The sequence below is a fragment of the Pocillopora verrucosa genome, chromosome 10 (genome assembly GCF_036669915.1).
Source record: "Pocillopora verrucosa isolate sample1 chromosome 10, ASM3666991v2, whole genome shotgun sequence".
Lineage (NCBI taxonomy): Eukaryota > Metazoa > Cnidaria > Anthozoa > Scleractinia > Pocilloporidae > Pocillopora > Pocillopora verrucosa.
The window spans coordinates 7,469,666-7,481,114 of record NC_089321.1 but is presented as its reverse complement, the minus strand read 5'-3'; the positions used below and the strand labels follow the sequence as shown (position 1 = coordinate 7,481,114).

At 36.3% G+C, this 11,449-nt stretch overlaps 2 protein-coding genes across 2 annotated transcripts; one reads left to right on the top strand and one right to left on the bottom strand.

The window, feature by feature from the left end:
• The first annotated feature begins 1,098 nt into the window (after positions 1-1,098).
• LOC131793429 (octopamine receptor beta-2R-like) lies at positions 1,099-2,121 on the top strand. The gene has a single exon (XM_059110844.2). It carries the CDS (start codon positions 1,099-1,101, stop codon positions 2,119-2,121), a length of 1,023 nt encoding a protein of 340 aa, XP_058966827.2.
• A 704-nt stretch (positions 2,122-2,825) lies between these two features.
• Positions 2,826-11,424, bottom strand: LOC131793425 (ciliogenesis-associated TTC17-interacting protein). The gene is made up of 12 exons (XM_059110841.2): positions 11,243-11,424; positions 11,061-11,128; positions 7,771-7,835; positions 6,282-6,402; positions 5,882-5,937; positions 5,368-5,457; positions 4,740-4,800; positions 4,521-4,624; positions 4,307-4,431; positions 3,866-3,945; positions 3,559-3,647; positions 2,826-3,286 (listed from the first exon to the last, which is right to left on the bottom strand). Exons 1-12 carry the CDS (start codon positions 11,263-11,265, stop codon positions 3,071-3,073), a joined length of 1,098 nt encoding a protein of 365 aa, XP_058966824.2. The 5' UTR covers positions 11,266-11,424; the 3' UTR covers positions 2,826-3,070.
• Between the last annotated feature and the right edge of the window lie 25 nt (positions 11,425-11,449).

Below are 11,449 nucleotides of genomic sequence, written 5' to 3'. Positions count from 1 at the left end.
AAGTTAAAACAAAAGGCCTTTGTTATTATAATTATTTGCGTTGGGAATTATAACTTTACGAACGAAATTGGAAAGCTTTTCGATTCACCTAATCTCAGCACACATGATTGTAAAAATTTAAAACGATTCGCTAAAAGGAAGCTAATGTTTCTAATAGTGTCTTGTACTTCTCTTTCGTTTAATAATTTCCATCGTTCAGTAACCTGTAATTTTGATTCAGCTGTCTGTATTCCTTGAAAATAAGAATCGAAATAAGAATCTATTGTCACACTTTAGAGCTCATTAATCCACTTTTTCACCTTTTCTTTTGTTAATTCGAAGTCTACGATTGCTCTATTAAGAGGCAGAAAATCCAATATATTTCAAATGCGCTCCGGGAATAAGATCAATAACTTGAAAAGCTCCTGATGGCCTGTGGCTGTAAAATAATGGTACTAGGCCAGATTTTCCTCCGTTTTGGTTGAAGTTGTCTTATTGATAATAAACTTGGTTTGCCTCGGGAGAACGATCAAAAAGAATTCATCAAGAAAAAACCCGAGAATTAATGTAATTGACTTGCTCTGAGGTAGGTGTGATTGGGTTGGAAATAAAATATTCGTTTATTCGTTTTCCCTGTCTTTCTCGAGTTATTTGCACAAAAACTTGTTACAAGGTAAACGATGTTTGAATTAGTGGCTAGACGTGAGACCATATTTTTGGTTTTCTCGCTGTGAGTAAATTTATGAATTCGCTCTTCAGCATCTGAATTTTTTTCGGGAACGCATTTTGCAATTTCCCTCAAAAAGCTGGTCCAACATTAATCTATATTGCAAGCAAAGAGATGATTAACATACGGCGGTAATGGATTGTTGGTTTTTCATCAGCTTGGGATTGAAGTGTTGTGGGAACGTACACGAAACCGGATGATTAAAACAATCAGTTTGATGAACTATCCAACTTGTTTCACCACGCGGCGTGAAAAACAAGTTCACAATCGCTGAATTGAAAAAAAAGGGGCAAAAACAGGAGTTTCACAAAATAATTATAACACTCATCCGCGCCACGAGACACTGGATGCTTAGAGTACCTGACGCGAAGACAAGTCTGTGTGTGTTTACAATGAGTGAACAGTCTTCAAACCTGAGTGCAAACTGGAGTTCCTCATCTATCCAAAATGGGGCATACTCCCGGATTGAGTTGGCTTCTGCATGCACGCTTGCATTTCTGAGTCCCATAACAGTGGCCACAAACATTTTGTTAATCACCACAATTATCAAAGATCCTCTTAACTATTTCAAGAAACCGACAAGTTATTTTGTTCTTGGTCTTTCGATAGCAGACCTTTTGTGTGGCTTGCTGGTTGAGCCGTTTTTCGCCTTATACTTTTTTGTACGCTACTTTACAGCCGGCGATAAATTTCAAGTCATTTCACACACGCTTTTTGTAATCAGCTCAATCATTTCGACAGCCTCGCTGAATGCTTCCTTCGTGATGGTGCTGATGCTGTCTTTTGTACAGTTTATTGCCATAGAATATCCTTACAAATACAAGATTTGGATCAGAAAGAGATTTGTACTCTCATCCGTTATGGCAACATGGTTGTACTTCACCGTATTCAGCCTCTTACCTGTTTTAGGTATGGATCAAGTCTTGTTTTTCAAACTGAATTTGACACTGCATTCCACAGTTATCTCAGCGATACTCGCCGTTCTTCAGATTTTAATATATAGGGCTTTTAAAGGACACTTGCAGGTTCACAAAATCACTCGAACGACCAGTTTATTATTTCATCTTCACAGCAATACCGCATCTCCGCAAAAAACTAGCGGAAAAAGACTTCTACAAACTCGCAGCCGCAATTACGACAGAAATTTTGTTCTGATGACGTTTTACCTCGCTGCAATATTGCTCTTTTCGGCTTTTCCACACATTGGTGTATTTTACGTTTTCTTGTACAAACAATACCGGAACCAGAAAGAGGAAGTCATTTTGAATATTTTGTTAAGAATAACTGATCTATTTCTTTTCGTAAAGGCTGCTGCCGATGCATTCATTTTCGCGTGGAGACTGCCATCTTACAGAAAGTCCATACGCTTTTTACTGGCGAGAAAACACAATCCTCAAATCGAGACAAGTGTTTAGTTTATTTCAATACAATTTCGTCAAAAGATTTTGTTTTCCAGCCTGATTTGAAACAATGAAAGGACATTAAATTAAATCTCCGCGCATTATGCACTTGGCAAGCAGATAGGAATCATGTGATGATTCAACGTTTCACACATGTAGTCAGTGAGGGTACTTTTCTTAGAGCTTATGGAAGCTCCTAAATTTTGTGCTCACAGATCTTTTGTACATCAAGGATGCCACATCACAACACACCGTCCCAGACTCTTCTCTTCTTTAGTACATATGATCGAAAGAAACGGTTCGTGAGTGCGATTGTCCCTGGGGATGAGCAACAACTGCCTCTGAGACAGTTATCGTTACCAAATATGATACGATTGAGTTCTGTTAACATTTCTTTCACTTTTTCCCAAGTTCACGAATCTCCGGTGGAAATTAAGGAATAGTATTTGCCGCCACTTTATCATGTATCAAAAAGTGCGCGTTTTCAAAGGAAATCGCTGAGGACTGGATGGGGGCTTAATACGCAGAGGATGCCCTCACGCCCTTTTTTTTATTTTCCACATTTTGAGTGGAGGCATGAAATGAAGAACAAAAATGAGTTACGGAACACTACTGTAAGGGAAAGTACAATGTGGCAAGCTTTAAGCTCAAAGGGTACATTGTTCAGTCACCGTCTTTTGAAAAGGTTTATCTTTCGAAATAAACAAGAAGAAACTAACTTGGTGAGCCATGAATCCTTTAATTAGAGACAAATGACTACTTAACGCTTCTCACCCATATTTGAGCTGATCAACTGCTAAAATCACCACCGAGAACACACTAATAAAAATTTCATGAGGTAAGGAAAACATTGTAACTTAAACTATATGAATTCTCTTTTCGTATCATGTACAATATTGACAGAAGCTGCTTGTCTGAAGGGGGTGCGAGGAAGGACTGCATGAGGCCAAGTATCTCAAAGTCCTCAAGGCATAGAGGAAGGTCGTGCAGGACCTGGAGAAGAGCGAGCGAATGAAGGTACAGAGGGCGCGGCTGTAGAAAACGCGCCAAAAAACTCAGAGGCGAAGCCGGTGACGTCATCAGGTTTTCGAAGCAGTAAGAATTGCAGAAAGTCGGCAAGGAGAGCCCGCAGCTCTGGATGCCTTCTCATGTAGGTTGCGTGATCGTCAGCCAACTCCGCCTGAAAACACACGAGAGGTGTAAAAATCAGTTCTAACAGTCCTGAAGCCTGTTTTTAAAGATGAACATTATGATTCTGCAAAAATGTTCTCAGACCTAACTTTATAGGAAATATGCAGCACACAAAATGGAGAATTAATTATGAGATACTGAGAGTCAAAGAGTCAAAACTTAGCAAAGCTAACACTGTGTATCTCCTTAATATGTCGTAAGTCGTTTACGCTCTCACCACAACTTAGTTACATACAAACAGACTAAAATAGTTACCCCTACCTTTCGGTCTAAAAAACGCGAAAATAGTTGCATATCTTCTTCCCATTTGAGTGGTTTAACTTCTGTTGTCTCTTCTGATAAGTCTGTATCTAAAAAAATTTGCAAAAATATTATGACTAAAATAATCTGTAAACAGCGATCGCAATAGATCTCAGGGTTTATTTCCAGTTTAACAACTTCTTGACGCCATCTCTCTTTGTAAAAAATACAAAATTCTGAAAAAAAAAAAAAAGCAAACAAAATACTCGAAATAGCTAGTCACAACTTGGAATAACGAGACGAATAATCTTGTTTCATGTACACTAACTTGTAATCTGATGTTCCTCTGGAATTCTTGACAAGGTCATGGTCACCCCAGAACCCAGCTGTGTTCGACTTGCGAGATGCCTACAAGAAAGAGTTCTCTAAACACACTCGCCTTTAAAAACTTTCAGTCAACTTAAATTTCATGAGTTTCACAGTCTCCATTGTTTTCCAAAAGTGTCTTTGAGTCTAAGATACATCTGGCCTTTTGGAGTTATGGGAGAAAAATTTATCGAAAATGTAAATTAGTGGAGGCAAATCAACCTAGTTGGCTGATAACAAAACACAGTGGAGAAGCTGAACACGAGACTACTGAGAAACAAATTGAATTTCCGGTCAGAATAAGGGAATTGAACCTGGAAGCTTAAGATTTCACACTCAGCACCTTAAACCACTAAGCTATGCCTCTGATTAAAACAAAGAAAAATGTTACACTAAAACTCACCCTGTCGACAAGAAGTACGATTCCCAAGTGGTAGGCGACTCCTCAACTGAATGAATCGTACGATTCAGTCCTACCGCATGAACTTGTTGCAAACCAATTCTCCTCTCTGACTTGCCAAGCATTTTCTGTGAGGGAGTAAAGGCAAGATGCTAAATTTCTTCTCCCGAAACAAAAACACAACAATATAAAAACTCAATGTGATGCAGATTCGTACATAAGATGAAGTACACAGACTAGTTGTTGAGTCAAATGCAACAAATGTCATGTCCTCGGGAACTCCTCTTTTTACCATGATTCTCTGTAGCAACAGATTAGAACCTGCAAAAAAATACAGATAAGTAAATAATGCATGTCAAGAGACAATGGTCACATGAATGAAAGAGGAAACAAACACAGAAATGAATGAAAACTCCATATGAATATAGAAACTGACCTTCAGATATAAAACCCTGGAATAATTCTTTCTTGAAATATTTGTCAGTTCTCTGCATTTCCTACAAGAAATGAAAATTATCAAAGCAAGCCAGAAAACACAGGTAAAAAATTTTTCGGCACAGATTGAATAATTTGTCTTTAAGTAAGATGTGTGGATTGATCCAAATATGTTTTTACAAAATTCAACTGCAAAAAGAAAAATATCATAAGGCCACAAACTCAATTCCTAGATTCTTCAGAGCCTCTGTTGAGGTCTATGGTGTATTAGTTGCATGTACCAAGAACTTTAAAATGCTAGATGTCTTTTGATCAAGTGTCATACAAGCAAATCCAAAGTTGTCAAAAAAGGCCATAGTGAACAAGGAGAAATAGCTTAAGATGCCCCACAAACTTTGAGTAACAGGCTAGCATGCCAAACACAGTGAAAAGGAGGGTAACCAACACACAACTGATCTACTTTTGAATTTTGGACTTATTCCACCCCACTTACAGTGGAGAACTAAACATTTCTCCCTCTATCCTCCTTTGACTCTCTGACCTTGGATTGAGATGTCCTTTTTTTTCCTTTTATCTTACTTCACTTATTCATTTATCTATTTATTGTTATACTTCAAAAGATGACTTACATCTCCTTGTGATTCAGTCTTCTTTACAGAGTATGTTCCATCCTCATCCAGTACAATAAGAGTCTTTTTATCCAGAGGGTTATCTGGTATCTACAAACATATCAAAAAGTCTCTTGAAAAGTAGTCTACAGCAAGCTGATTTGATCAACAGTTTCTTGATCAATCTCTCCCCAGCAGTGTGAAGTGACTGATGCATATTGACAAACTGCTCTTAACTGGCTTTCCTTATATTTAAGCAAAATTTATTATTACAAAGATGTCGGATCAAAATATCCCCCAATTTTTTAACCATACTTCCCATATGATAAGAATCTCTGTTCAAAATATAATTCAAAACATGGAAGCATTTTGCAGTCATTGCAGAAAAAGGGGCAGTTATTTTTAAATAAACCACTTACCCACATGGGTTTAAAATCTCCAAGTGAAAACTCCATTGTACACTAAATTTGCCTCATATGTTTATCAGAAATTCATCTGTGTAATAATAATGAATACAGTTTTGTGAAGTCCTTACCTTGACATATTCATAATGGGTTTGTTCAAATGTCTGAAGAGATCTTCCAACATAAGCTGTAACAAAAACAAAACAGTTACAGTAATGAAGTAGAATTGTTTCCATACATTGTAGAGTCAGTACAAAAGTAAATATCACATGAACATGAAGATCACCTTTTCAACCATCCATTAACCCTTCCCACCCTAACATCAGTAAGCATATTCTCCATACTGTTCTCTATATTTCCTAAGGTGCTAGCAAGGAGAATTTGTTTAACAATCAAGAGCTTCTTTTCGTGGGTGATCATTACCTTCATTCCTGCGACCTTAATGTATGATTCAAGGGTGAAATCGTAAGGAGCAATTAGATGCTAGTCACTCTTAGTGTTCAAAGGGCCAACACGCGATTAATAGCTAACCTGTTACTGATGTCCCAATAGGTACTTGATCTATAGACCCATGGCTGTTAGCATGAACAAGATAACAAGGCTCTCCTCTCCACATAGTGTTTTCCACAGTTATTGTCATTTCACCTATTTCCTAGAGTGAAGAAAAGCCGCCTCAAATATCATTGGGAACTACCTGTACATGTAAATAAAATTACTGCTATTTTGTTTCCACTAGCCAGGGTCTACTTAAAACTATCATTAAGAACATCATGCACTCTAAACAAAGATACACTGATGTTTTAAAGTCTAATTTGTCTGTGTTGGTGTTGCTCTACTTCAGTCTATGGATGGTCTTCAAAACTTGCAGAGCTATATCAACTTTATTGAAACAATTGAGCAAAGACTGTCCACTTTTGTTCTTTGCAGTTCTTATCTTGCATCTTAAATAAAAGAAAAAACCTGTTTGTTTTTTTATCATAACAAAACGTTATACAGACAAAAGCAATGAACCTTTGAATAGGAGAAAAGAGAAATTTGAGTGTTGTAAAATAAAACCAGAGTAATTATATCGGTCAGTTTAGAAGAAAGGTAAATATCACTAAAAGCCATTTAACCCATTGTCACCTTGTTGTTTACATCAAGTGAGCATTAATCAGACCTCTAGATCCATTCTTCAATAGTTAACATCTTTGGTGGTAAAGTTCATGCTTCACTCTATAAACCTATCATTAAGTATGCCTATTTTGTTGTCAAAATTTTGAAGGTTCTATAACATTCTTGCCAAGATCTTCAACGATCTTCCATTTCCTTGCCAGGATCTTCAAGGATCATTGACATTCTTGTCAAGATCTTTAAGGATCTTCAAATCTCTTGCCAAGATCTTTAAATTGCATGTCAAAATCTTCAAGTATCTTTCTTTTTGTTGCCAAGATCTTCAAAGATCTTTCAATTTCTTGCCAAGATCTTTAAGAATCTTCAAAATTTTCAACAAGATCTCTGAAGATTGATGACAAGATTGTTCAGGATCTTGGCAGGAAAGTTATAAAAGATCCATGAAGATCCTTGCAAGAAAATAGAGATCCTCAAAGATCTATAGTAACAAGAATTTGGAAGATCCTCAAAGAATTTTCAAATATTTTTAAAGAATCTTCAAAGATCTTGTCAAGATCTTTAAAGATCTGTACAAGATCCTCAAGGATCTTGGCAAGAAAATAAAAGATCCTTGAAGATCTTGACAAGAACTTTGAAGATCCCTGAAGATCTTGGCAAGAAAATGAAGATCTTAACAATAATTTTAAAGATCTTCAAAGATTTTCCAAAGATCCTCATGAAGATCCTTAAGAGGATCCTCAAAGGTCCTCAAGAAGATCTTGTAAGATCCTTAAAGATCCTTGAAAGATCTTCACCAGGGAACGACAAATCAAAGTTAAAACAAGGATGGGAATTAACACTAGTGGTGAAGTAGATTGGTTTTAGTTTGAATAATTCAACATAGAAAATATTACAAAGATGGACTTACTCTGCCAGTCTGAGATGTAGTCACCAGTGAGTCAGAAAACAACAATGACTCCCATATCTCATCATCTGTGTGAAGAAAAATAAAGGTTCAGTTGAGAAAAACTGATTAACCCTTTGATTGACCTCTAAGAGTGACTGGCTTCTAATTTCTCCTACAGTAACACCTTCCAATCTCACATTAATCACAAGAATAAAGGGTTTGATCACCAACTAAAGAAGCTATTAATTGTTACCTGTTAAAATTCTCCTTTTCAGTACTTTAGTATACAGAACAGTATGGAGAATTTGCACATATGGGAATTACAGTGTGAAGAGTAAAACTTAGGGTGCTGTAACCCTATTATGGATTTTCAAACCCACAACACTCCACACCAGACCACAAATTAACCCTTTACACCCAGACATCAATGACCATATTCTTCATTCCCCATAATGTCTATACATTTCCTTTGATATGAACTAGACAAACATGATTAACAATCAAAGCCTCTAACGGTGGTGATCTTTCTTTTAGACTCATGATCTTTATAAATCATTAAGCAGTATAATACTGTAAGAATAAACTAGATGCTGGTGACTCTTATGACCAGGGTTAAAATTGTTAAATTCCGCTTTCTACTAGCTTAACCATGCAATGTATGCTTATGATTTGTGTCTGTCTTTTTTGCGTCTATATTTCCTTTTCACCCTTGTTTATATAATTTACTTACTACAACAATATCATTATTAAATATTATCACTTTATTGTAGGCAAGCTTGTCATGTTTTCTTTTCAAAAAAATGAATGTCATAATGTCACAATTTTTTCCCCAAATGTTATGAGTGATAAGGTTCATTTTAGGGCAATTAATGCTCCAACTTTGTTATATGCTATACTACATCAAAAAAACTTAAGACAACATACTTAACAGTGACTATACTGAGAAAAGTACCTAGATAGAAAATAGTCCATTTTAGGGTTTTGTGTGTGGTTGCCAAGCCTTTGAACAGGGGTGAGGCTTAGGGTGACCTTGTCATGATACAAACCTTACTGCTTTCAAATGTAAATTACTTTCTTATCACCCTATCTAGATATTGGTAGTGGCTGATCCATCTTTAGTTTGTAGAGTGCCCTCTAAACTTCCCAAATGCTTTATATCTGTATATACGTCAATGAACACACAGCTGATGTATGAATCAATTGTCAATCAGTATGGTACTTTGTATGATGTGTGAGAGGAAGTTTAATTTTTCTTTGCTTGACAGTACACACATCATCAGCAAACTCAATGGGAATGTAGCACACACTTGCACAACTGAAATCCTTTGGAAAACATATGAACTTAGTGGTTTTTGTTGTAAAGGGTGTTGAGAAACCTTTGGGGTAAAGGCTATTACTACATTCCGTGCACACAAAATCATTAACTTCTAAGGAATGCATCAAACATACAAATGTTGAAGTGGGTTGTTTGCTAATGGTACCAGGTTGAAGTTAGTATAATGAATGAGACTTTGTGATATTAACAAACCGCTCCTTTTGATGCCAGCCCACTGGCTGCACAATGAGAGAAAGACAACAAGAAACACATTAAGAAAGAATATATAGCACACTCTTCCTTTTCTGGCTGAGGAAGGTTATTTTAGCAGATGTAAGGTTTTCCATCAGATTGCTCAAAAAATCCTTGATCAACATTTGAGTCTTGTTTTATATTCAATCTCAAGATCTATCTGCCCAGTGATGCATGCATATTAGACATAAAAGGATAACAAACATAACTCTGATTGACAAAGAAGAATTTTTTATTACTAAAGGAGTTTCATTAAAGATGCTGGTTTCATTTTTTTGTGCATAGGAGAACACACAAAGACACTGATCTCTCCCACCACATAATTATGCTATAACTGGTTAGAAATTTATATTTAGCGTCAACCAAAAAAAGTCATATGAACGGACGAATTAACTTGTTTGTCTGTACAATTTGCACAAGATGAAATAATTTAATTTATTTAACCACACGGGATAGAAGTGTACAGTGATAAATACATTTTAATTGAAAGGACACCCATTTCTAATTTTTTTATGTCATCAGAAACCATATCAAATGTAAGCTTTTAAAAGCTTTCTTGAAAACTAGATTTCTTTTTTCATTCTTAACAAGTCTATTCTTAACAACAGAAATAATTCTGTTTAGAACAAAGAGTTAGTTTGGAACCATTAAAATGAGCTGTTCAAGTGACAAAGATTTGAATAACAATGTTGGTCATAAACCGGTATCCCACCTGGCTTAATATTGTGAAATTACTCAAACGACCTCATTTTTTTTCTTTGCTTTTATGTAATTATTTGAAAGAAAATCAAAAGCAAGGTGGCAATTTTAATACAAGTATGTCCGATAAAAAGCTTTCTTGAGAACGCAACATTTCCAATTGCTATATATGTTTCTAATTTTAGACGATGGTAAACGAAAGATATCAAGTTCCACATGAGCAATTCAAAAACTCTAAAATTCGTGCTATCTTTGCAATACAAGCCCTTGATACTAACTGTTGCGAAAGCAAAGAGATCGAGTTTCGTACAACTTAATACGTCCATTGTCATATTTATTCAAATCAAAAACAAATGTTTCATTGAGACTTCTCATCGCCCTTTTGTTGCCGTCGGCTATCAGTTTGTGCGGAAATTTACATTCAACTTTATTTGTACTATCGTTCGTTTGATCAAAAACTCTTAACTTAGTTGGTGTATTCATTTCCCTAATCTCGTAGGAAAAGTGGATTAAAAAGATTTTCTTCGGAGGAAGGCTCATTTGAATTTTTTTCCTCTAATCAATATTGACATGTGTTGTCATATTTTTCGACATTCAATCTTTTATTGAAATGCTCCGGGAATCAATGCAATTTGGTATTTAACGAACTAACAAAACATTCCTCACTGTGCTTCCTTTCAGCTGGATAAAACATCCTCAGATGAAACCCAAAATGAAACATAAGTTTAAACCAAACCTTTCAGTTTTAATTTAGCCCCCAAGACAACGACACGTTTAAACAAATGTATCGCTAGGAAGCTAAAAGTCTACGAAATACACACGAGGGGTTAAGTTGATGCAAAGTGCATCTTGCATTTAAGAGACTGACAGTTTTTTCAATAAACTCAAGACGACAAGATTTCTACGATTCGCCAAGCAGGTTGTTCGTGGCATAATTCTAAGATGATAAACGAAATTTCAAAACTATCCAAACTTACAACAGACAATAACATCGTCAAAATAATGCAAGGGCAAGTGCTACTTAGCCCAAACTTTGATCGCTTACCTACACTACCCAGATATGCCACCGCTTTCTCGCTTGCTTTCGCCAGGGAAGCGGTAAACTTTTCGGCACTGAAAATACAGAGAGGAGCTCAAATTAACATAGCTGATTTTTATCCGATAAAATAAATACAGTGCGGACGAAGATGACAGCATCGCGTCGACAAATTGGCGCTTCGATCGTACCTTACTCCGTTTTCTGTGTCCATTTCCTTTGTGTGACAAAAGAACCAGCTGAATTCACTGCTTCACTTATTGATCAACATCTTTAGAAACTGAAGAGAAGAAAAGCGTCCATATCACAAGTTACTCAGCATTGCCAACAGGCTCCATATCAATAACAAATTCCCGCGCGGGGAATTGAGACCCTGTAACCTTGGCGACCGTTACGTC

Bases quoted from the DNA above. Each gene is read 5' to 3' on its own strand.
- LOC131793425 (XM_059110841.2), bottom strand. From the start codon at position 11,265: ATGGACACAGAAAACGGAGTAAG. The intron at 4,625-4,739 runs GTCAGTTTCTAT...ATTTTTTTGCAG, and splicing joins CCAGGGTTTTATATCTGAAG to GTTCTAATCTGTTGCTACAG. The intron at 3,648-3,865 runs GTTAGTGTACAT...AAATTTTTTTAG, and splicing joins AGAGGAACATCAGATTACAA to ATACAGACTTATCAGAAGAG.
- LOC131793429 (XM_059110844.2), top strand. From the start codon at position 1,099: ATGAGTGAACAGTCTTCAAACCTGAGTGCAAACTGGAGTTCCTCATCT.